This window comes from Ursus americanus, chromosome 21, assembly GCF_024610735.1.
Source record: "Ursus americanus isolate L20-20 chromosome 21, mUrsAme1.1.p, whole genome shotgun sequence".
NCBI lineage: Eukaryota > Metazoa > Chordata > Mammalia > Carnivora > Ursidae > Ursus > Ursus americanus.
Window position 1 is genome coordinate 50495312 of NC_142147.1, and position 26891 is coordinate 50522202.

General features: G+C 44.7%; 1 protein-coding gene across 1 annotated transcript; it reads right to left on the reverse strand.

Annotated features, from left to right (window-relative positions):
* Positions 1 to 333: 333 nt before the first annotated feature.
* On the reverse strand, positions 334 to 10935 carry LOC148108296 (orphan sodium- and chloride-dependent neurotransmitter transporter NTT5-like). The gene is made up of 11 exons (XM_087853369.1): positions 10713 to 10935; positions 10379 to 10536; positions 10149 to 10275; positions 9819 to 9997; positions 8348 to 8458; positions 7903 to 8144; positions 3197 to 3383; positions 2631 to 2832; positions 2356 to 2515; positions 1732 to 1897; positions 334 to 1517 (listed from the first exon to the last, which is right to left on the reverse strand). The coding sequence occupies exons 1-11, from the start codon at positions 10933 to 10935 to the stop codon at positions 1020 to 1022; spliced, it is 2253 nt and encodes a 750-aa protein (XP_087709495.1). The 3' UTR covers positions 334 to 1019.
* Positions 10936 to 26891: the final 15956 nt, after the last annotated feature.

Genomic DNA, 26891 nt, shown 5'->3' on the forward strand with positions numbered 1-26891 from the left:
GCAGGGTGGTGTTGCTACCTATTCCTGCAGACAACCCTAATAAGCTCTAAGTTCTCCAAGACTCCTTGGTTCTGAGCCCACAGAAACCAGCTGACCTACCTTCCAATGCCCAAGTGGGTGAGCGACTCTCCCCGAAGTAAGAATGAAGCATGATAGGTAGCGAGGACTTACCTACCTGGTGCTGTTCTAAGCATGCTCCCCTCTTGGTAGGAGCAGTGAGATGATAATTATGAGACATATTTAGTACGGTCACCAAATCAAGTTAGACTTAAGGGTTAACACACTTTCTGGATTGAGTAATACTGATTGCTGCAAAGTTCCCAGGTGGTTTGTCTCAACTCCAGAACAAGAAGGAACATAGAAACTCCGTATCTGTGTCCCAAAGGGAGAGGGAGATTGGAGTCACCAGACTGGACACTCAGTTCATCAGAGGTTGGTGATTTGGAGGGTAGATGTGTAGAAGGAGGCTGACAGAAAGAACACTGTGCCCACAGCCTGTGCATGGGGTCTCAGTGGATGGATTTATTGACTCAGCATTGTTATCCCAGCCCATTCTGAGAAGGTGGCCCTGGAGAAGTTAGCCACCCCGGTGATCCACAGTTTGTGGACTTTGGGGTTTGGAGAGAACACTGTCTATCTCCATGATAACTGGGAAGGCTGGGTCCTAGAGAGTGCTACGGAGCCCATCCCCATTATACCAACATGGTATTCTCTCCTCACAGGGAGAAAGGAGGCACTAGGTCCAGTCCTGTGAATGGCTGAGTTGATTTCTTCGTCTGAATTCTCCAACCCCAGAGCAGAACGTTCCACTTAGCTGAACTGGTATTATTCCAGGAAAGGAAAGAGCTCCTGAGTTGTCCATTTCTTTCCAAGGCCAAATAGTGGTTGCTAGGCAGAATTTCCACGGACCCCTCCCCCTCCTTTCCGGCAGAACCAATGATTTCTATAGCAAAATGGACACTAATGCCACCAGTTATTGGACAGAATTGCTGCCTTGGAAAAATGGGTCGTGTCACCAGTTACTGAACAGACTTCTCGTGCTGATTTTCTTCTCTGGTCTCCATGTGGTGGTCACTGTTGTCTATGGCCATTGAGGCCGGGCTCACCTGCCTTGAAACTGGTAGGCTGAAACTCCTCATGGACAATGTGGATGTCAGGGAGGTAACGACAGGCAGGCTGAACCAGGAAGAGTTCTGGGTGTTCCTACTCAAGGGCAGGCTGAACCGCCATGAGTTCAGGTTCACCCCCCTAGTGAAGGGCAGGCTGAGCTTCTTGGAGGAGTTTTCATTGTCTCCCTTCTGGGACTTCATGTGGTGCTTAGGCCACTGTAAGGGCTTGGGGGGCACCAAGGGCATCTTTTTGGACTGTAGCTTTTCAAAGGGATCAGAAGCAATATGGTCCTCGAGGTACCACCAGTGTTGAAGTGGGTAGACTGGGATCGGCAGGAAGGTGAGGATGCTGAGGAAGGTGACCCAGCCCAGGGTGCTCTGCAGGTAGGGCTGTTCTACCTCCTGGCTCTGGAGGCAGAGAGAAGAGCGCAGGGTGGGAGGAGGAGGTGGTGGTGAGGGGATTTCAATCCATGTGATGCTGGGGATCAGGCTCCCCAGGGGCTGGGAAGCTGGCTAACGGGCCCCTGAGGATGGAAGGAGCCCAGACCTAGGGTCCTGTGGAATGGGAGATCAGGTGAGGGGTGCCCAGAGTGGGGGTGGGAGGCCAGGGAGGGAATCTCACCATACTGCTGTTCCAGGCAATGTAGTAGGGGGGTTCCGTCTGGTAGAGCTGCATGATGCAGATGGTGGTCAGGGCCAGCAGCCCGGGCAGGGTCACATAGCACCACAGGACAGTGAAGAAGGACCACAACAGGCGGCCCAGATCACCGAATATTTCTTCCCTGACCCTGGGGTGGGGGCAATGGGCATAGATGTCTGGAAGGAGCCCTCCTTGGCCACCAGGGCCTGGAGCTCTTGGGAGGGTGGGTCTGCCAGACCTCTGGTTCTCTCACCAGTTCCCAACTCATAGGGGCTACCAAGTCCTGCTGGGCCCTCCCTGAGGCTGGGCCCTGCATCTGGTATCCTCATGGGAGCCCCCTGATCCAGGGGGAGTGCCAGGCTCCAGCCCTCTGCCTTCAGACTATCCCATGTGGCCCATGGTAGGGGAATCTGAGTCTCCTGGTTTCTGACTACTTTTACTGTCAGGACCCACCTGGTTGCCCTCAGATCACTCCCTCTGCGCCCCCGTGCTATGAGCTAGACCCCCCTGCTATAGGATAGACAGAGGGAACAGATCATGCCCCCCTTCTCCTCAGAGACCTGGGATAGGTCCCTGGCTGTGTGGACCCCAGGGCTTAGACATTACCTCCTAGCTCCGTAGATCCAAGCCAGGGCCACATTCTGGAAGGCCACAATGATGATGAGGGTCAGCGGGACCAGGCACTCATCAAACAAGGACATTATGTAGCTGCCAGGGTGACTGGTGAAGATGAGGCTGCCCAGAAACCCTCCCAAGCAGACGAGCGCTGTGGCAAAGGCAGGTTTGGCCACACTGAGGTATAGGTGTAGGGCTGGGCCAGGGGTTGAAGTGAGCCCAGGAGATGGGGGTGGCCTGGGAAGAAGGGTGAGAATCCACAGTACCTGACAGCAGCTTGGGATACCTCCTGAAGAGGGAGATGGAGTCCTGGAGAGGATAGACGATGCCTTCCAAGATCCTTAACAAGGTGTTCAGCCCTGTGATGACCAGGGCCAAGAAGAAGAGGATGGCCCAAAAAGAGGCACCAGGGAACAACGAGACGGCTTGGGAGAAGGCTGCGAATGCCAGGCCGGGGCCCTGCATGAACTGTGGGGGAGAAGGGCTCTCAGGCCGTGGTGGGTCTGGATGGGGGGAATGGTGCGGTGATCGATTAGCAGTGTGTGTGTCGGACAGAGGACAGAGACACAGGGCGGTGGGTGGACGGCAGAGGCTGTTTCCTGAGCTGTGTGAGCTTCACCCCTCGGGGCCTCAGTCTCCTCCTCTAACAAACTGGGATCCTAGGGTTGATGTGAGAATTAAAGTCAAGTGACAACTTAGCAAAGACCCTGGTACATACACAATGGTGGTGGAGACATGACTGTAACTGCTGCCTGCCTCAGATGACCCATGGGTGGCCCCCAGTGTCCTCTGGGGGCCTTTGGGAAGCACCCTCCTGCCCCCACAAACACACCTTTTCCTTCTGTGTCTTGATGCTGCAGGATGGGGAGAAGTGGATGACCTGGTACTGGAGGTGTTGAGGGAGATTGCTGATCCACTCTAGGTAGTCGAGGGCGGGCAGGAGTAGGATGTCTTCTGGGGGCTTGGCATCCTGAGGCAGCACGCCCTTTTTTATCAGGTTCATCAGATTTGAGACGCTCCTGAATGGGAAGCAGAGGCAAGGGAAGGTGGTGACCAGGCTGGCCCCCCTGCTCTCCACAAACCAGCACAGCTGGGGACTGGAGAGGAAAGTGAGAGGCCGAGGGGAGTGCAGCTGAGTAACAAGGACCACTGGACGCGGCCTGGAAGCTCATCACATGGGCTTGGTGTGAATTGCCCCGGGGATTCCACCTAAGGGGCAGAAGATTCTATATTTGTAGTAGCTAGGATTCCTGTGCGTTATAGGTTAAACAGTCCCCCTGCCCCTGGCTAAATTCATATGTTCAAGTCCTAAGCCCTTGCTACCTCAGAACGTGAAATTATTTGGAAATACGGTTGTTAAAGAGGTGATTAAAGATGGCCCCTGATCCAATATGACTGGTGTCCTTATAAAAAGGGAAATTTGGACACCCACACACAGGGAGAACCCCATGTGAGGACAACAGCAGACACCTACAAGCCAAGGAATACCAAAGATCACCAGCAAACCACCAGAAGAGGCATGGGACAGATTCTCCCCTATCACCTCAGGAACAACCAACTCGGCCAACACATTGATCTCAGACTTCCGCCTCAGAGCTGCGAGAGGATAGATTTTTGTTTTGGCCATGTAGTCCGTGAGACTTTGTGATGGCAGCCCTGGGAACGAACACACTCAGAATTGTCTCTCTTTTTGGACATCGGATCATTCTCCTCAATCAGTAGAGCAGTCTGTTTAAACTTTTCCCTCCTTCAAGTCTGAATTTCACTCTTTCCTTCACGCCTACAGCTATTCACTTTCATGTGCTTGACTAATAACATTAAATACGGGTATTTCTTAAAAAAAAAAAAGAAATATATGGTTTTATAAAGATTTTATTTATTTATTTATTTATTTGACACATAGAGAGCACAGGCAGGGGGAGTGGCAGGCAGAGGGAGGGGAGAAGCAGGCTCCCTGCTGACCAGGGAGCCCAAGGCGGGACTCGATCCCAGGACCCTCGGATCATGACCTGAGCTGAAGGCAGACGCTCAACCAAATGAGCCACCCAGATGTCCCAAGAAATATATGTTTTGTGTGTCATCACTTGAATGTCATTGTGTTTTGTTTTTCTGTCTCTTACTTTTCTTCCCTCAGTTTTTCTGGCAATATCTCTACATTGCTGAGTGTATAATCTGGTTTGTTGTTCCTGACTGCTGCCCTCTGCTGCATTTGCAACCCACATTTTATACTCTATTCCCCAAATAATGACCCCACTTCCTGTGATTACAAACACTGCCACAATAACCATCCCTTAGCAGGGCTTGTGTGAGGACTTCTCTAGGATACACACTTGGGAATGGGGATCACTGGGTCATAAATACTGTGCTTGCTTAATTTAAGGAAATGCTAACAGATCCTCAGGTGTCTTCTATCCTCCTGATTAGAAAACTCTGATAATCCATACCTCCACATTTCCTTACCTAAAGAGAAAGTAACCTATAGTCTTGCTACTCTAACTAGAAGCTCCATGTAGGGGCAGCGATACCTGGGAATTTGCTAGAAATGCAGAATCTCGGGTGCGTCCCAGACTTCCTGACTGATCTAATGCTGATTCATAATGTCCACTGCAGTTGGAGAAGCTCCATATAATGAAGGGCAAGGGGCTCATGTGGCAGCTCTTCGAGGGCCGCGCTAATATGACAGCCACTAGGCACACACGGCCATGTCAACTACTGTTAATTAAAATTATATAAAATGAGGGCACCTGGGTGGCTCAGCCCGTTAAGCATCTGCCTTCAGGCTCAGGTCATGACCCTGGGGTCCTGGGATCGAGCCCTGCATGAGGCTCCCACTCCCTGCTCAGTGGGGAGTCTGCTTCTCCCTCTACCCCCTCCCCTGCTCGTGACCTCTTTCTCTCTCACGCTCTCGCTCTCTCTCTCAATGATATAAAACGAAAAATTCAGTTCCTTGGTCGCATTTGCATTATTTGGCCACATTCACCACATTTCGAATGCTCTAGCTACTTGTAGCTGGTGTCTACGTTATTGGATAGCGCAGGTATAGAAGGTTTCTGGCATCACAAAGAGTTCTACTGTACAGTGCTGCCTGAGGAGCTAATGCTTCTCGTTGGAATCAACCAGGAGCTTTTTAAAAAACAAACTCAGTTTTTATTGAGCTATAATTTAGAGACAATAAAAAGCACAGATATTAAATGTACATGTCAGTGAGCATTGACAAGTGACCCAATCAAGATATAGAGTATTTCTGGGGCGCCTGGGTGGCACAGCGGTTAAGCGTCTGCCTTCGGCTCAGGGCATGATCCCGGCGTTACGGGATTAAGTCCCACATCAGGCTCTTCCGCTGTGAGCCTGCTTCTTCCTCTCCCACTCCCCCTGCTTGTGTTCCCTCTCTTGCTGGCTGTCTCTCTCTGTCGAATAAATAAATAAAATCTTAAAAAAAAAAAAGATATAGAGTATTTCCATCACTCCACAGAATTACTTTGGGCCCCTTTCCAGGGCGCACCCTCCATTCCAGAGGCCACTATGGATTTCCGTCACTACACATTCATTTTGCCTCTTCTAGATTTTGTATAGATTCATACAGTGTGTAGTCTTTTACGTCTGGCTTGTTACATTCAATATAATGTCTGAAATTCATCCGTGTTGGTGCATGTATCAACAGCTCATTCATTTTTATTGGTAGATAGTACTCCATTGGTTGAGTGAATATACTAAGATTTGTTACCTCTCACCTCCCGACAGATACTTGGGTTGCTTGGAATTTTGGCCATTACAAATAAAGCTGAAAGCAAGATTTCCTGCCCTAATTCTCTCTCCTCTCCTCTCCTTCTGCAGCTCCAATTATACATCTATCAGTCCTCTAGGTCACGGAGGCTCTTCTCCGGTTCTCATTCTTCTTGTCCTCTCTGTGCTTCACTTTGCAGAACTTCCATCTACCCTGTCCTCAAATGAACTGATCCTTTATTCTTCTGGTTCCAATCTAAACTAAATACATCCAGTGAAACTTTGTCTTCATCTACTTTTTGAGTTCTAGAATTTCCATGTGGTCATTTTTTAGATTTTCTGTATCTTCCCTAAAATATCTCCATGGCTTCCATTTTATTCATCTTTTCTCTTAAATTCCTTAACATAACTTATAATGGTTGTTTTAAAGTTCTTGTCTGCTAATTCTAATGTCTGGATGATCTTCGGGTCTTCTTTTTTCTCTTGGTGATGGATTATATTTTCCTGGGTTTTGGAATGTTCTGAGGGTTTTTAATTCCATGTTGGACATTGCATAGAGAACAACAAAGGAGGAAGGTATGTTATTTGTTTTATTTTGTGTAGTCTCAATACATTTAAGCCTCTTATTCCAACAGGCAGCTAGAGTGAGGGCTATTTAGAGTTTTCTAAGCACTGAGGCGAGCTGGGGGTGGGGGGCAGTTTTAATTAGTTGAGCTTTTTTCTCAGCCTTTAAATGGGATTAAAGAGGGCTCACTTTGCCCTCGAGCCATGCCCGCAACTTTCTGCACAACCCGCTCCCCCCAGCGAGGACTAATTTCTTTGACGTCATTATTTTGGTTGGAGTGGGTTGGATTGTAGCTGTGGGTGTTTTTGGCTTGTCTTTGTATTCAGCTCCAGTGGGGCCACAAATCTGAGCACCGTGAGACCACGTCTCCATTGCAGCTTCTGCCACTTCTCCAAAACAATTCCTAGGAATCGAGAGGAAAACTGTTGGGTCGAGCAGTTTATTTCTTTGCTGGGGGCTTGTTGTGATTCCAACACCTACCGGCAGTCCATACTGTGATTAAATGCCTGCATGGTTTCTTCTTATCTGTGCAAAGTCTCCCCATCCATGGCAGGCCTATGCCCCCAGCCACGTGCTCCCAGGTCAGGCGCTTACCCAGGTATAAAGGCATTCATGGCTCTTTGCTCACATGATGAACTCATCAAGGCTTCTTTGTGTCCACTGCTCTTCAGTAATGTTACAGGAAAGTATTAGTTTTATTTTTTCCATTTTTAAAATTGCTGTACCAAGGAAGCATGGATTTTTGCAGCCTTCAAAATCTTAACTGGAAGAGAAACTCCACCTTGGAGATTTTTAAAAAATCCCAGCACCTAAATGCACACCAGATCAAGTAAATCAGAATCTCTGGAAGTAAGACTCAGGTGTGTGAATGTTTTCTAAGGCTCTCCAAATGATTCCAACACGCAGCCTAGGCCAGTAACCTCTGATTGTGGCTCAGAATGCTGTAACAACTCCTTTGTGAGTTAAATAATTGATTTTGAAATCTTCTTTACATCATTTGCAATTTATGGAAGCCTTCAGACAGTCTTGTCTCTGGGACTATTTTCTTATCTATGAAGTGGAGGCTATTAGAATATTATGATTTGGGAGTTTTCTCTGAGAATGTGATATTACTACAACTATTATGATTGTCGTTGTTATCACTATTATTGGAGAGAGATGTCTGAGTCTGAAGGCCCACGAGGCTGGGGGATTGCTAAGGTACAGGGAAGGAGACCTCTTGTTGGACCTGCAAGGATATAATTACTCACTTCTCAACACAGGTGGGGCCACTGGTGGTAGTCCAGAACCCCAGCACTATAAAGATGATGGATGTGACCAGCAATGAAGTCCCCAGGTTGACCAGGGCCACCAAGGAGGCCACCTGGATATAGTTGTCTTCTCCAGCCTTGTAAGAGGAGAAGTTGATGGTGGTGCCCATGCCTAGGCCCAAGGAATAGAGCACATGGCCTCCTGCCTGACGCCACAGGTCCAGGGAGGCCCAGGCTGAGAGCTGTGGATGGGGATGAGAGAGAGACATTTAGGGGTGAGCTTGAGAGTGGACCCATCGGTGATCTGGAAGAGGGATGAACTGGGGTGAAGAGCAGAGGAATGAGGGGCAGGCTGGAGGCAGAAAGGAAGATGTCGGAGAAGGAGAGTCAGAGAAGGACTGGGAAGTTGGGGGAGGCAGATGGTTTGGAGTCCCCAGAACCTCACCTCTGTGGTCACCATACGTCTGAGGCTGGTGATTGCGCCCTCCAAGAAGAGACCTCGGATGAGGAAGCAGAGGAGGAGGATGCAGGGGAGGAATACTGTGAAAATCAGGATCTGGCCAGGTGGGTCAGGACAGAAACCAGAAGTCAGGAGGAGTGGGGAGGAGGGGGAGGCAGAGGCAAGCATTAACAGGGAACACAGGTCAGCAGGAGTAGAGAGATGGGGATGAGCTGGGTTAAAGTGGCCTGGGTGGGGGGCGCCTGGGTGGCACAGTGGTTAAGCGTCTGCCTTCGGCTCAGGGCATGATCCCGGCGTTATGGGATCGAGCCCCACATCAGGCTCTTCTGCTATGAGCCTGCTTCTTCCTCTCCCACTCCCCCTGCTTGTGTTCCCTCTCTCGCTGGCTGTCTCTATCTCTGTTGAATAAATAAATAAAATCTTAAAAAAAAATAAATAAAGTGGCCTGGGTGGAACATGAGGGAGCTGTAGGAGGATTATTCTAGGGAGACAACAATGTTGTTTGGGGGGAACATCCACCAATAAGCTGCTCAGAGGTGAGGGGTGAGACCCCAAGTAAAGATGGTTTTTAAATGGTAGGGCAGTTGGACATTATTAATTCATAGGCCTGGGTTTTATGGTCTGTGCATGAGTTAAGGCTGTATGGAACAACATCATGAAGGGGGAGGAACAGCAACTGAGAAGAGACTTTGGGAGGAAGTAACACGGTCAATAGGAATTTTAAAGTATTTCTGGTTCTTTTTGCTCTGGGATAGGAGGACAAGCCTCCCTCTTTCAGTGTGCCCCTACTACTAAGCTTTTAGTATAATCTGCTTTTGTGTAAGTGGTTTATCTTGGAGGCTGTGGAGAGATGGTGAGGTGGGCCTCTAGGGACGCATAGGGTGATTGCGTGAGTAGATGCAGGGGCCAGAAGTTGCAGGTAAAGTTAACCAAAATGACCTGACACACACACGCTTGTAAGGAGAATAGGATCCAGGTGCCGGGGGCACGGACTGGAAGTATGGATTGGGATAAAATAAATGGGAAACTCTGGAGAGGAATCAGTGGCAGTCAGTTCTTTCAGGGATTAATGGGCGCCGTCAACATGTAGGCAGGTGCAGGAGGCAAGGCTTGGGAGAGAGGCTGTGGTCTGCCCTAGAAAGTCTCCACTGCTGTCACTTGGGGGTGAGGGATGGTGAAGAGGGTGCTGCGTCAATACAAGGCCCTCATTGCTGCCATGGGTGGGAGGGGAGCAGTTCCTTGTGACAGTGGTTGACGCCACAGCCTGGGGAGATTATAGCACCTTCCTCAGGACCCCTGGATGGCGGAGCCTGTCCTCTAGCAGTGGGAGAGGGTCACAGGGATTAGAGAAGAGAGGTCAGTAGGAAGGAGTGGGATGGTGTCGGGCGGGACGCCTGAGAATATTTGGACTTGCGAACACGAAGGGGGAGAGGGGTCCGTGGTCGGGGTGGCTTACCGTCATTGAAGTCTTTAGCTTTGTGATCATGGTTAAGAAGAGGAGGCACCAGGCTGCGAAGATGCCCAGGGTGAGGTGCAGGACGAGGTCCTCGACCCCTTCCTCAATGTGGCCTGAGGCACTCAGGGTGGTGTGGTACCAGAAGTACTGGTGGCTCACAGTCCGAAGGCACGTGAGGTCTGGGGGGGACGCAGGTGCTTAGGCACCACCTCCCGTGGTGTCTTGCCCCTGCTCTTTGCTTCCTCTCCTTGGGCTCTCACTCCCTGTCTCTTGCTCCTTGGTGCCCTTGCCTCCCGTGGCCCTGCTGGCCTTCTCCCTCCCTCTCCTCACCAGTGACATTGATGGTCTTCACCAGCGGGCACTGGTTCCAGGGCAGGGAGTTATCAAAGGAGTTGCCCAGGTAGGAAATGCTCCAGGTGATGATGACGCTGTTATGCAAGCTCATCAGGATGCACACCTACGGGGACACGGGGGGCCTGAGGGGCAGGACGGACAGAGACGGGGGACCTGGAGGCCACAGGGTTGAGTCGGGATGCCTCTTGGCTGGGCCCTTCATTCACCAATATGCTAGCGTATCCTATGCCGCCCAGCCAGGGGATGAGCTGCTTCCAGACCCGGATGTTGTTCACACGCAGCCAATGCCCCATGATCATCTCCATGTACAAGAGGGGAATCCCGAACAAGAGGAGCATGAAGAAGTACATCAGGATAAAGCTGCCTGAAGAAGGGGGCCAGGAGCTGTGCTCAGGCAGCCAGGAGTCCTGGCCCCCCTCCTCTTCACCCCCTACAAGTCTGGGTAAACCTCCAGTTCTCTCCTCCCCCAGGACCCAGGAGTCTGGGCTCCAAGCCTTAACGCTCCTTCCTGAAACTCAGGATCCAGGCCCCTGGCCTTACCTCCTCCGTTCCGATGACACAGGTAGGGGAAACGCCATATGCTGCCTAGCCCAATGGAGAAGGCAACTTGCATCAAGATGTTCTTAGTTCTTTTAGTCTGAGCAAAGTAGTTTTGCGTCTTGGTGGCCAGAATCTCCTTGGCTGTGAGCTTCCAGGACGGGGAGGAGGAACTTCTGGGTTCTCTGGGAGTCTCTTCCTCTGATAGTTCTTCAAGGGACTCCATGACTTTCTTCTTACAGGCCAAATAACTCCTGAGGGTATCTTGGGGTCACCAAGAAGAGCAGACTTTAAGGGCTATGTCTCAGATACCAGCCTGTAAAAGTTCACGACAGCAGGGTTTTAGAGCAAACAAAGGGCCAGAATTGAACTTCTGGTTTAATTCAACCCTTCTCACTGGTTGAACTTTGGGCAAATAACTTCATCTCTCTGAAACTCAGGTTAGTGGCTTTTTTTTTTCTCATCTTACAAGCATAGATGAATTTCAAAATATTTAATAACTGTTACAGTGTGAGCACCAATCAGAATGAATGAGCCATAACCGCTAGAGGGTCAGCTTAACATTAGCCCCATCGGCCGTGTCTGACAGAATTAAAAATGATGTAATGGGAGTGCCAAGAACACAGAAAACACTCCGGCACTCAGGGTCCTTTCCCTTCTCCTTCTGGTCTACCTGGCCCAGCTAATGCACACGGAGCTCTGGGCCAGCGGTTCTCAAACCTGTCTATCACAACCATGGAGCTCTCAAAACACACAGACCCCTGCCGTTCAATCTGCCAGCCTCACTCTTCCAGGCTCTGATTCAGTGGCTCTAAGGTGGGTCTAGAGGATTGGTAGAATTCAAAAGCTTCCTTGGGGTTCCATTTCTGGAAAGGCAGCATGAGGGCTCTGTGAACCCATTCCCTAGTGAAACAAGCACAACTTGTGACCATTGCAAAGACAGAAACGTTTAAGGTCTCTGGAAATTGTCCTAAGGGCATGCAGCCAATGAAGAAACATTTATTCAAGAAAATCTCATAAAACTCACTAAGAATAGTGAGAGTCGGTGGCATTGGACGCACAGCCTGCTCCCTCCCTCCTCACTCCTGGCTTCATGCTATGGAAACTGCACAGGGTTCCCTCTCTCCCCAGATCCCACTCAGAGGCTAAGGCATCTTCCCAGGAGGGGCAGACCACCAGCATTTTGCATTCCTTTTTAGTGACAACGTGTTGCAGATACTAAATTCCAGACAAGTGTGGTATAAGTAAAGGTCAGGAGCCCCCTTCTTCCACTCTGCCCTCGTTTCTGGCATGGCATACTGGAAATACTGGGGCCCTGGTCTCCGCCGACCCCAGCTCACTGGTGAGATAGAGGTTATATGCTAGGAGGGGCAAGTCAGTAAGACCGGAGGCTAATGCTCCACATTGCATCTGCTCTGAAAGCACTCAGAGAGCAGCAAGCCACTGTTCCGTCCAGCTCTGAAGATCTTGTCCTGGGAGAGAGACAGGCCTTCAGAACACAGGAGCCCAGAAGCGCTTCCCAGAACTGACTTTATTTGAAACAGAGTGTGAGGACACTCAAAATCAGTGGACGTTTTGTGGGTAGCAATTAAGAGGAGGTTGGTAACTTCATGAAGATATAAGGTAAACTTCATGAAGATATAAGGTAAATGGTAATAGACTAGACAGAACCAAGGAAAGAGACAGGTAAGAAGATCCCTTCTGGGGTCAGAACAAACCTCAAACACTGAGTTCAAAAACTACTCCCGGAAAGGAGCCCAAATTTAATTGGATTAGATTGTGGAACAATTTGTGCATCAGACCATTGTCAAAAACAACAGAGCAGGGGGCGCCTGGGTGGCACAGCGGTTAAGCGTCTGCCTTCGGCTCAGGGCGTGATCCCGGCGTTATGGGATCGAGCCCCACATCAGGCTCCTCCGCTGTGAGCCTGCTTCTCCCTCTCCCACTCCCCCTGCTTGTGTCCCCTCTCTCGCTGGCTGTCTCTCTCTCTGTCGAATAAATAAATAAAAAATCTTAAAAAAACAAACAAACAAACAACAACAACAGAGCAATTGGCTGGAAATTCAGGAGTCCTAAAAATGAAGATGCGATAAAGACAAAGAATTCTGTCTCCAGAAGCCCTGCACCACGGGAAATACTACAGTGGACCCCTCTGTGAGAGGGGACATTCTCTTAGATGGAAGGTCGGATGTGCAGAAAGAAATCAAGAGTAATGAAAATGTAAATCTGTGGATGAAATTGAGACTGCACAAAAACAGTAACATCTTACTTGGTTTTAATTAAGTGAAGAATAAGAAATATCAAAGATTAGGAGGGTGGCAAATGGAATTGAACTGTTGTTAAGTACTTTGTGTTGTCTAGGAAGAAGATAAAAGTACTGACGGTGGGGATGCAAGCCCCTGCAGACCCAATTTAGACATAGGGCTCTGAGCAGCTTCTGACCAGAGTCACAGGGCCCCTAGCTACTGTTAAAGGAGCTTATAAAATTGCCTCAGGAAATACCAGCAAGTTGCCTCTTGATAAGCCTGTGGGATGCTGTTCTGCCTAAGATAACAAATCTAACCTGCAGTGTTTGCAAGAAAACACAATAATTTGCAGCTTAGCAGTAGCCACAGGATGTAGAACTTCTGCCTTTGTACTCTAGAGATGACGTCACTAATGCAGTCTGCCCAGGGTGGTTTCCAGTTCCGGGGCCCTGAAGCAGAGCGACAGCTGCACAACAGCTACACTGAAATCAGACAGGAACATGCCAGAAGGGACGGGATGGTCAAGAAAGGGAATAGAGCTGACCCAATCTTGAATTACTCAGCATGATCCAAGACCCTTACCCTGAATTTCCACCTTTTAAAAACCCCTGCTTGCAAGCCATTGGGGAGTTTGGGACTTTGCACCATTAGCTCCTGATTCTCCTGGGTGGCACCACACCAGTAAATCTCTCCTCACTGCAAAAGCTTGGTGCCAGTTTTTATTGGCTTGCTTCGCATCAGGTCGGCAAACTCTCATGTGGTCTGCTCACAGTACCAATAAACATTGTTTGATACAATGTATGCATATTTACTATCTAGGGGAACAATTAGAAGTATAATTTCTAAGCTATAAGAGAGAAAAAATAGACTAATAAAAACAAGCAATGCAGGGGCGCCTGGGTGGCACAGCGGTTAGGCGTCTGCCTTCGGCTCAGGGCGTGATCCTGGCGTTATGGGATCGAGCCCCACATCAGGCTCCTCCGCTATGAGCCTGCTTCTTCCTCTCCCACTCCCCCTGCTTGTGTTCCCTCTCTCGCTGGCTGTCTCTATCTCTGTCAAATAAATAAATCTTAAAAAAACAAAACAAGCAATGCATGAAGAATGCAAGAAGAGGAGAAAAAGTAATATAGAGTCGATAGGACAGGTACAAAATACCTCATTAAATGGTAGATTTAAACCTAAACATATCAGGATTTGTGTTAAATGTAAATGGACTGAATGTTCCAGTTAAAAGATGAGTTTTCAGAATTAATAAAAAACTGAAATCGGACTAAATGCTGTTTACAAGAGACATCTAAAATTAAGAATTTGGAATAGTTAAAAGTAAAGAGCATGAAAAATAGTATTCCATGAAAACCCAACCCAAAAGAAAGCTTGTATAGCTTTATTAATATATAATATTTACACATTAAATTATAATATTAATGTTTATATATACCTAATATTTATAAATATATTAACATGTTTTAAAGTGCCTATGTTTGGATATTAAAAACTACATTTTAAAATAACCAATGGTTAAAGAATTGATTATAATGGACAGACTTTGAACAGAATGATAATGAAAATACTACATATGAACACATGGTGGGGGGGGGGGGCGCCTGGCTGGCTCAGTTGGTGGCGTGAGCAACTCGTGATCTGGGGTCATGAATTCGAGGCCCCACATTGGGTGTAGAGATTGCTAAAAAAAAAAAAAATAAACAAATAAACTAAAAAAAAAAAAGGATGCAGCTAAAGCCAAATATTAGAATATTAAAAAACATGAAAATTAATAAGCTAAGATTCCTTCCCTGGAAATTAGAAAATAATAGCAAAATAAACCCGAAAAGGAAGAAGGCAGGGAATAATAAAGTCAACAGGAGAAATTAATAAGATGGAGGACAACATACAATAGAGAAGATCAACAAAATCAAAGCTGGTTCTTTTTTTCTTTTTTTAAGATTTAATTTATTTGAGAGAGAGAGAGAGTATGTGAGCAGAGGGAAGGGCAGAGGGAGGCAGAGAATCTCAAGCAGACTCTGTGCTGAGCACAAAGCCCGATGTGGGGCTCGATCCCATAACCCTGAGATCATGACCTGAGCTGAAACCAAGAGTCGGAGGCTTAACCGACTGAGGTTAAGCAGGCACCCCAAAGGTTGGTTCTTTAAAGAGAGAAACAAATTTGATAAAAATCTCTAATAAGACTTGCCAAGAAATAAAGAGAGAAAGCACAAACAACCAGGGTTGGAATAAAAAGGCAGCATCATTATAAATCCTATAGTTATTGAAAATATAATCAAACACTACAATAAAGAATTTTATGCCTGTAAGTTTTGGGAAAAATAATACTCAAAAATACTTAAAAATAATACTTATGGAAGAAGAAATAGAATTTCTGAATTGTTCTATAAATTCTTTCATTTTTATTTAAAAAAATATTTAGTTATTGGGGCGCCTGGGTGGCTCAGTCGTTAAGCGTCTGCCTTCGACTCAGGGCGTGATCCCAGCGTTCTTGGATCAAGCCCCACATCAGGCTCCTCCAATGGGAGTCTGCTTCTTCCTCTCCCACTCCCCCTGCTTGTGTTCCCTCTCTCTCTGGCTGTCTCTATCTCTGTCAAATAAATAAATAAAATTAAAAAAAAATTTAGTTATTTAAGAAATCTTTCTGCCCAATGTGGGGCTCGAACTCACTACCCCAAGATCAACAGTTGCATGCTCCTCTGACTGAGCCAGCCAGGTGCCCCTGTTCTATAAATTTTTAATAAATTACTTCTGTAATTAGTTATTTTGCTCCAAAGAAAATTTCAGGACTGAATGATTTCACTGGTGAATTTTACTAAACATTTAAGACATAAATACTTTGAATCTTGCATAAAATCTTCCAGAATAGAAAAAGTGGCGAGACCAGCATAACCTTACTACTAAAATCTGGCAAGGGAATAATGAAAAGGAAAATCACATATCAGTGTCAATCATGAACACCGATCCAAATGTCTCAAACAAAATACTGGCAAATCAAATCCATCAATGTATAAAAACAATGTTACATCACAACCGTGTTGAGTTTATTTCAATCACACAAGGGGTTTAGAAGTAAAAATCAATCAACGATAATATAATATAGGATAAAAATAATACAATCATCTCAATATTTGTATTGAATTATTTCAATATTGAAATATTTTATAAAACCCAATAACCATTTATTTAAGAAAATCCACCAAACCAGTTTGAGGAAACTAGGACTAGAAAGGAACATCCTTAATTCCATAGAGGTTATTTACAAAAAAGCTTACAGCACACACTGTACTTAAGGATAAAATGTTAAAGGCTTTTCCTTGGAGTTTGGGAATGAGACAAGGATGCGCACTCCAGTCCCTTCTAGTCAAACTGGATTTAAAGTTCAGGTTGATTGATGGCATTCATGGTTCCAAGTCTTCAATTTCTCCTACGCCCACCCCCTTTGCAATGTGATGCTGTGCTTCCTCTCACTAATGAGGCCATCATCTATTTTCCTACTCCTTGAATTGGGGCTGTTGTGCCTATTCAGAGCCTAGGCTGCAAAAGACCTTCCTTGTTGCTGCTTGATCTCTCACACTCTTGCCATCACCATGAGGATATATCTAGGCTAATTTGCTGGAAAACGAGACGTGTAAATCCGAGCTGAGCTGAATCGCTCCAGTGGTCCCAGCACGAGCTGGCCTAGATCAGTCAACAGCCAGCCAACTCCCTCACGTATTAGCTGAGCCCAGCCCAATGACTCTTTGAGGTATAATAATGACTCACGAGGTATAATCATAAATTCCCGTTGTCTTAAGTCACTACATTTTGAAATGGTTTGTTATACAGCATTTTGGTGGCAATAGATAATTGGTACAAAGTCCTAGCAAGTGCAGTAAGATGTTTTCAAGTGTAAAGTTTGGAAAAGAAGAAATAAAAATGTCACTATCTACAGATACAACTGTGCATGTAAAAAATAAAACAGAATCTCTAAATACATTTTTAGGACCAATAAGTGAGTTTAGCAAGGTGGCTAGAACCAGGGTTAATGGAATAGAATTAATAGCACTTCTAGATACTACCAAGAAATAAACAGGTAATGAAAAAAAATTTAAGGTAACGTTTATAATAACATCAAGACATTTCAAGTGTTTCAGAATAAATCTAACAAAAGAAAGATGAAACTTCTATGCCAAAACCTATAAAGGATTATTAAGAGAAGTAGAAGTGTTTTAAGAGAAGTAAAAGTTTTAAATAAATGGGGAGGTATTTCCTGTCAACTTAGAGTACTGTGGAAATGACGATGTTAAATAATTAGGATGGCCAACTGTACATTCATATGGAAACAGTGAAATTTGATCATTGTCCTACATCATACAAAAATTAATCCATGAGATTTAAAAAAGAAAGGCATATTCATAAAGTTTCTGAAGAGGTTAATATGAGGGAGTATCTTCATGATCTGCAAGTTAAGAAAGATTTCAGAAACGGGACTTAGAAAATACTAACCATAAAGGAAACAACAGGTAAACATTAGAATTCAGAACATCCGTTCATCAAAAGGCAGCATTAAAAATGTCAAAAGCCACAGAGTAGAAAAAATTTGCCACACAGATAGCTGATAGAGGTTTTTTAAAATCCAGAATCTATAAAAAGCTCCTACAAATTAATAAGAAAAATATAAATAACCCAGTCGAAAAATGTTCAGGAAACGTAAAGAGGCCTTTCACCAAAGTGGTTCTCCAAATGAACCTATGAACGTATGAAGGGTTCAAGCTATTTAAACAGAAGAGAAATGGTGAGTAAAGCTACACTGAGAGGCCACTCCATACCAGTCAGACTGGCTAGAATGAAAAGGCCAAGAACACCAAATATCGGCAGGAATGAGGAGCTGTGGGGAATATTATACACTGCTGGTGGGGACGGAAACTGCAAAGTTATTTTGAGAGATGGGCTGGCCATTTTCTATTAAGACTGAAGGTATACCTATCCCACGAACAGCAATTTCACTCCCAGGTATAACTGCAACAAAACGGTGTGTGCACGTGCAACAAAGCACACATACACGAATTTCCTTAATAGCACTCTTTGTAACGACCCCAAAAGGAAACAATCCAGAAGTCCAATACAGTAGTGCACACACACACACACACACACACACACACACACACACACACACGTAGTGATATAACCAGTACATAAGAATACTACACAGCGAGGGAAAAAAATGAGCTAAAGCTACACTTAACAACATGGGTGGATTCCCAAAACTTAACATTCGGCCAAAGAAGCTATATCCTGACAAATACATATCATAGGACTCTGTTTATATCAAAGTCCAAAAAACAGGCAAAACTAAAGTGTTTAGGTTCACACATGGAGGTGGTAAAACCATAAATAAAAGCAAAGAAGGGATGATATTAAGTGTCAGAGTGGTGATTCCCTCCTGAGGGGCAGGAGGGATTGGTGTTTGGGAGAGGCAATGTTCTTTTTCTGACTAGGATGGTTGGGATATTTGCTTTATAATGAGTCATTCAGCTGAACATTTCAGTTTTGCAACACTTTTGTGAATATGTACAATATTTCATAATAAAAAAGAAAGGTATGTAGGTATTCAAGAACATAGCAAAGTATCCAAAACCCACTTCAAGGTGAAAAGTCACAGAATGTCATATGATACCATGTAAAAAAAAAAAAAATCCATATAAAGAAAATGACATATTTCTAAGTGTTCATACATAAGCATGTAAATGCATAAAGAACTCTTTCTGGGTGCTCCTTATCACCTACCACCCTCCCTCCTGCCCCTTCCCATCCTCCCTCACCCAGATAACTTCAGCTCATCAGTGGTGACTCCTCTCAGATCTAACTTCCTCCAGGAAGCCAACCTTGATCACTGTTGCCACTTCCCTGCTGCGTTGCCCGCTATGTAGCTGGAACTCCCCAGAGGTGTCTTGAGGTTTTAATACACCTTACACATAAAAACATCCTTTTGCATGTCTAGTCCAATGCCCCCAGTAACCCCTTCTGGGCATGTCCTGATTAAAATGCTTCCACAAACTTCTGAAATCTGGAAATGTTGCTACTTTGGTATTCGGATCCCATCTCCCAGGCTTTTTCTCTCACTAGAACAGCCTTTCTTTGTCAGGTACCCAGTTTCCAATTATGGGTTGGGAAGTGTGTGGCCCCTCTCCCAGCCCACTGCCCAGACTCCAGCCAGAGGGGCAGTCAGTTACCCTGCCCTGCAAATGCCTTTCAGCTCCTATGTGGGCAGTACTGGCACCAGCATCAGCTTCTGTACCAAAGCAGCACACAGTCCAGCTCAGTTCAACCTGGTGACTTGAGAAGATGGCTCAGGGTTGATGCTATTTGTAAGGTAGGTCATTGGCCTCTTCTTAAGTTTTGAGGTTTTAGTTGCAAGCCTAGGTGCAAAGTCTACGTAATCTTAAAAGACCATGATTTAAAATGTTTGCTCTTTGGTCTTCCTTCCTTCCTTCCTTCCTTCCTTCCTTCCTTCCTTCCTTCCTTCCTTCCTTCCTTCCTCTTTTTTTCTGCTGGGATTCCCTTTAGGTTTTGGAAGGAGCCACAGCCAATTTTATAAATTGGGTATTATCATAGTACATGTATATATGAATATTTTATACACATGTATTTCTTACAAACTGGATATTACTAATATATATTATGTACTGGATAATGTTAAATGCAACATATATATACCCTATGAACATATGTGTATGTATTACTTACAAATTGCAGATAATATTGGAGATTACATACATGTATATGTATCTCCACTATATCAAGAGTGTTTTCCTATGTGATATTCTTTAGAAATATGATCTTTAATGTGTATTTAATATTCCAGCATCATTGTATAAACCTGACCAAGTCTATCATTTGCTCAAATCTTCCTAAGGGGACTCAGCCTTATTTAGGTTCACACACAGGGCCCTTCCTCAAGGGCAGCTCCTTCCCGATCCTCCCAAGTCACACCCTAACTGCAGTGGCAGCCACCTCGTCACCCTTGTCACCAAGGCTTTGTACCTGCAACTCACTCCACTGCCAATGCTCCTTCTGCCTTCACCCCCAGAGGTGTCAGCCCAAGTGCAGCACTTGCCTGGGATTAATTGTCTCTGTCACCAGTCCAGCCCCGCCTGGGTATGTGCACTCAGTGTTTCTCGGCTTCCGGGCCCCCTGCTCTCTTTACTCTCCGCTGGGCTCTCAGAGAATAAAAGGAGCAACAACCTGTTTGAAGACCAGCTAAGAAACTCTTCGATCCAGATGGGAGAGTCCCAGGAGTCCACCTCTGGAGCCAGTCAGTGAAGGACGCACCTACAGCCTCCCAACCCTACAGACTCAGCTCAGGTGACCTGCTGGGGAAAGTTGGTGTCTCCAGGGCGGCCCATCGGTGACCTAAGTAAGGAGAGAGAGAAAGGGGGAGGAGAGGGGAGTGAGGAAGGGGCAAGATACGCCACCAGACTTCGGCTCTACCAGCGGGCGTTTACTATCCTGCCCCTCAGTGTCGGGGGTCCAACCCGCCCCTCCCAGACTCAGGGCATCCTGGATTCCTAAATTCCTGGAAAGAAAGGGAGATGGGAGGGGAGGCTCGGTGGTCTAGGTCCAAAGGTGGAGGGGGGTGGCTGGGGGTAACAGACGCCTGGCTCCCTGAGAGGTCGAGCTGGGGGCCAGGACCACTGCACCGCCCCTTTACCCGCCACTGACGCGCGAGTCTGGAGAAGACCGGTCGCTTCTGCGGGCGTGGCGGGGGGTGGGGGGTGGCCTGGGCGCGCGAGGAGGGTCCGAGGGTCTGTGGGAACCATCACTACTGGGGCCAGAGGCGATTTTAATATTTCACTGCAGGCAGAAGGCGATTTAGGCAATACACCCTGGAGATGCTCACACCTGAGCCCAGCCCCTAGGCGTGCGCACGTTCATCCATTCGTCTTGGCTTCCGACCCACAGCCCATAGACCACTGCCGGCGTCTTGGCCCCATCTTCTGCAGGGTGCCGCCTGCTCCGAGGTTCCCAAGCTCAGAAACCCGACCGTCTGCGTGCTTAAGTGTGAAGCAAGTACCGGTCAGTTCTCCCCACTCCGCCCGCATCCCTTACTCTTTGGAGCATCTTCTCTCCAAGTTTTTTCTTCCGGGAAGATCCCGGACCACCTGCCGGATTCGGTGGGCCGAGTGAGGTCACCGGTTGCCAAGCAGATTTAGTCTGGCTGGTAGACTTCATGGTTAACACATTTTGTGGACTGAGGGAACGGGAGAACCTAGAGAGGAACCCAGGGCGCCTGTTTCAGAGTTCATGCTCTTAGTCACTGTGCTATTCAACATATAGATTCAACGCAGTGAAAAGCTTCAATATTAAAACATGGTGGTTCTGGAGCAAACAAGTAAGTTGATGGCATAGAATACAAAGTCTAGAGGACCTGGCTACTGATGGAAATCAGGATGTGATAAAGTGGGATTTCAAATTGGTGGACAAAACATGAATTATTCAGTGATTGGGTTGAAAGAGTTGGCACCTGGGAAAGATTATGTTCCTTACATCACAATACATTTCAGATGGGTCAAGGATCACGATGTAAAAAATGAAAACATAATTCAGTAGGAATAAAGATGGGTGAACATTTCTATAATCTTGGCACTGGGAAGGGCTTTCAAAGACTAGCATAAAAACAAGAATCCATAAAGGAAAAGTTTGTTAAGTTCAACGATATAAAAACAAAATCTCTGTAGGGCAAAATAATAAGAAAATAAAACAAGTTAAAAGGCATCAAACTCATTAAAAAAGTCATGTATAACAAAGAGCTTAATTTCCCTAATATGCCAAGAATTTTTAAAATTACACAAAAGGATCAACAACCCAATAGACAAATGAGCATACAAAACGAACAGACAGTTTAAAAATAAAATATAGACTATCTTATGATCCAGAAACCCACCTCTGGGCATATATCCAAGGGAATGAAATCACTATCTCAAAGAGATACCTGTACTCCTATGCTCATTGCAGCATTATTTGCAATAGCCAAGATATGGAGGCAGCCTAAGTGTGCATCTAATGGATGAATGAATAAAGAAAATGTTATATGTAGAATAACGGAATATCATTCAGCCGAGAGAAGGAAGGAAATCCTGCCATTTGTGACAACATAGATGGACCTTGAGGGCATTATGCTAAGTGAAATAAGTCAGAGAAAGATAAATACTGTATGATCTCACACATGGAATCTAAAAATGTTGAACTCATAGAAACAGAGTAGAATGGTGGTTACCAGACGCTGGGGAGTAGAGGAAATAGATGGTGGTAAAAGTGTACGAACGTCCAGTATACAACATGGCGACTACAACATACTGTATTACGTACTTGAAAATTGCTAAGAGAATAGATCATAAATGTTCTCACCACATAAAAAGAGGTAATTATGTGAGGTGATGAAATGTGTTAACTAACTCTATTGTGGTAATCATTTTGCAATAGACATGTATATCTAATCATGACATTATACATCTTAAACTTACACAATGTTATATGCCAATTATACCTCAATAAAGCTGAAAAAGTAAAGAACTGGCATATGAATAACAGTGGACCCCAAAGTAAAGAGAAAAGATGGAGAAGAGGCAAAAAATAAACTAATACTAGAAGTTAATGTCCTCCATTAAAGAAAAATCCATTTTTACAAATTTAAAGGCTTCACTGGGTTCCAGGCAGTTTTGATCAGAAAAAAAAAAAAAATATATATATATATATATATATATATATATATATATATATATATATATATATATATATATATGGCAAATCCTGGTGAAATCTGTAAACTCCAGAAATTAAGAGAAAAATCTTACAGGCATCTAGACAGAAAAACAAGTTACAAAGGAAAAAGGATCAGATTAGCACTGGACTTCTCAGCTTTATCACCAGAAGGCCGAAGAGTATGAGATGACATCTACAGAGATAATAAAAGAAATTACAACCCAAGAATCCTTTATCCAGCCAAGATATGAACTGTCGGGGGGGGGGGGATCTGTTTTTTAACAAGCTCTCCAGATGATTCTTAGGCATACTAAAGTTTGAGAAGCATTGGCCTAAGTCACAGAAAAAGATGGAGAGCTCCTTATTTTACTTTATGAAGTAAAGCATCACTTTAATACTAAAATCTAAAAAAAATATAGTTGGGGAAAAATCATCTACAACGACTAGATGAACAAACTAAATAAATATTAGTAAATAGAATCCAGCAATTTATCAAAAGGATAATACATTATGACTAAGAAGGATTGATTCCACAGGACTGGTTCAATATCAAAAAATCAAGATGAAAACGCACGTGGCAAGATTCAGCCGCTCTATGAATATACTAAAAAATACGGATTGTAGGCTTCAAATAGGTGGCATTGTGCAAAAAGAAAATGGTTGAACTGTATGGTGTATGGATTACATCTCAATAAAGCTGTTGTAGAAGGAAATAGGTCTCTGAACAAAAAGCTTGGCAGGCAAGGTAGAAAGCCAACGGAATTAATGATGGATTTTGGGTACTCTATAGACAGAGGGCGACAAGGGATATTGGAGCTTCCAACTCCTAGTTCACTTTACTGCTGAGAGGCGGAAGCTGGGAGGAGGAGCAGTGGGCGGGGCCCAGGAAGGAGGGAAGCCCAATGGGTGTCAACAAGTGGAACCACACCCTCAAAGTGACCAGCAATTTTTAACTCCTCCATAATTAACCTCCTATCAGCAAGAGTGGGTGAGGAAATCCAGAGAAAAAGGCCCCTTGTACAACAGTTCTTTTCTGATGAACCACCCCAAACTTCAAATTTCACACCCCATCCCACAACCCTCTCAAGGGAAACCCACTCGGAATTATTAGGCAATCAGAAATCTCAGATCTCCAGGCAGTAGCTATCACTTCTTTATGTTTATTCAAAATTTTCAAGGCTGAAAGTTGTTCACTCAATTCTCTTACTAACTTTTTGGAATCTCTCCTGCATTTGTAAAAACCAAATTTTTACTTTTTGAGACTCAGCTTTTGACTTTGCTGATCCTGTTTTCTTTTTTGGCTGGGCGGGGGGGGGGGGGGGCGCTGTTGGTGCTGAAACCTGGGAACGAAGATTCTATTTTCTTTCTTTTTTTTTTTTTAAGATTTTATTTATTTATTTGACAGAGATAGAAACAGCCAGCGAGAGAGGGAACACAGGCAGGGGGAGTGGGAGAGGAAGAAGCAGGCTCATAGTGGAGGAGCCTGATGTGGGGCTCGATCCCATAGCGCCGGGATCACGCCCTGAGCCGAAGGCAGACGCTTAACCGCTGTGCCACCCAGGCGCCCGGAAGATTCTATTTTCTATATCAGTAATTTCTGCTGGTTATTTTCTTCCTTTTACTTAATTTAGATTTATTGTTCTTTTTCTACATTAAATTGGATGTTTTAATCAATTTCAGCCTTCTTTTCGAATAATTTAAAATTAATTTACCAATTTAGTGTATCTGCTCCTCCCACTAAGACTCACACAATGCAGATTTCTCCTAAATGGAAAATAGGTTTGAATGCAGGACAGACCAAATACACACACACACACGTACACTTAACCAATTTAGCTCCCTCCCATCTTTTTGACATGCAGTTCTTATCATTTACTTTTATGTGGTTTCTAATTTTTATTATGATGCAGTCCTTGACCCATGAATTTTTTAAAAAAAGACTTTGCTGGTTTTTTTTTTTTTTTTAAGATTTTATTTGAGAGAGAGAGAGAGAGAAAATGGGGGGGGGGGCATGAGGTGAGGGAGAAGCAGACTCCACACTGAGCAGGGAGCCCTGAGATCATGACCCCAGCCAGAGACAGATGTTTAACCAACTGAGCCACCCAAGCGCCCTGACCCATGAATTTTTTTTTATGTGAATTTCTTTTGTTGTATTTTCATTGTTCATATCTGACTTAGTTATATTGTAGTCACAGAACATGGTCCGCATAATGATTTGAAATTTGTTGCGGCTTATGCTATGGATTACTATGTGATCAATTTTATATTCTGTGTGCTTCAGAAGATATGTGTTCTCTAATTATTGAATACAGGGATAAACATATGTCCATTATGTCAAACTTGTTAACTGTGTTCAAATGTACATACTGCTTTTCTGCTAAAATTGTGTTATTTTTCCACAAAAATGTTGAATTTGTCAATTTCTCCTTATAGTTCCATCAGTTTTATACATTTGAAGCTATATTAGGTCATTGCAATTTGTAATCTTTGCATCCTTCTCATAAATGTAACCTTTTGGGGGCGCCTGGGTGGCTCAGTCGTTAAGCGTCTGCCTTCGGCTCAGGGCGTGATCCCGGAGTTCTGGGATCGAGCCCCACATCAGGCTCCTCCACTGGAAGCCTGCTTCTTCCTCTCCCACTCCCCCTGCTTCTGTTCCCTCTCTCGCTGTCTCTATCACTGTCAAATAAATAAATAAAATCTTTTTTAAAAATGTAAACTTTTAACCTCTTTATCTCAAAAAATATTTTATTGCCATAATGATTTCGTCTTTTGGTTGGTATTTGGTGGGAATAGCTTCCTCCTTCCTTTTACTCTAAATCTTCCTGTGTCCTAATGTTATAGATGTGTCTCACATAAATGGCAGAGAGCTGGATTTAAAACAGTTCAGTCTTCAATATTTGTCTTTTAACTCGTATACTTAGTCCAGGGCGCCTGGGTGCCTCAGTCGTTAAGCATCTGCCTTTGGCTCAGGTTATGATCCCAGGGTCCTGGGATGGAGCCCCGCATCAGGCTCCCTGCTCAGTGGGAAGCCTGCTTCTCCCTCTCCCTCTCCCCCTGCTGTTGTTCTCTCTCTCGCTGTGTCTCTCTCTGTCCAATAAATAAATAAAATCTTAAAAAAAACTGATATAGTCTATTTGTAAATAATTGTAATTACTAGAATATGTGATTTATAATTTTTATCTTCTTCTTGTCCAACTTTTTTTACATTAATCTTTTATATTTTGTTTTGCATTCTTTTGGGTTGATTTTTCTTTGATTCTTTTTCCTCTGCTGATCTGTGAATGCAGCAGAAACCACTTGTGCTTTCTAATAACTGTGTTCTCTGCTCTTCCGGCCTTCTTGCTCTGGCCAGTGGAATATGGACAGAAGTCATGTACTCCACTTCTACATCTGGCCTGTAAAACTCATGCTCTTTCCCTATCCACCAGATCACTGGCAAAAACTCCAGAATCTAGAGAAGGGAAGAGCCCCAAGATGAAAGAAGTCTTGGTTCTTTAATGACTGAATGTGAAGCACTCTTACCCTTATTCCAGCCTATATTGTACTATATTCTGATGTAAGCAGGAAATAAAATCTGATTGTATGAAGTCACTGAGATTTTGTATTGAAACTCTTCGAGAGGCTATCATTATTTACCTTAACTAATACATAAATTATAGATGTTTTCTTTTTTAGTAGTTACTCTCGAAATTTTAACATGCATCCTTACCAAAATCTAAAGATCAATATTATATTTGTCATCCCTCTGAGAGGAATATTCTATCTCTAGCTACGTTCTACTGTTTCCAGTATTTTTGTTCTATGTCACTTCTTTAATCTTGCAAATTAACCATTGTTATTACTGCTTTATGAAGTCAGTGTGTGTTCACATTTACCCACATTACCATTATCTTGGCTTGGCATTTCTTCTGTCTCAGGTCTCAGATCTTCCTTCTCAGATCATTTTACTTTTCCTTGAAGCACATACCTTACCAAAGATTTGTGAGTGGAAAATTGTTTTGTTCACCTGAAAATATCTGTATTTTGCTTTGTTCTTGAAGAATAGTTTTTGCTGGATTTATAATTCTAAGTTGACAGTTATTTTCTCACTTCTTGGCAGATACTTTCCCACTACCTGGCTTCTCTTGCCATTGATAAGAAACCAGCTATGAAATGGTCATTCCTTTGTAAGTAATGTCTCTTCTGCCTC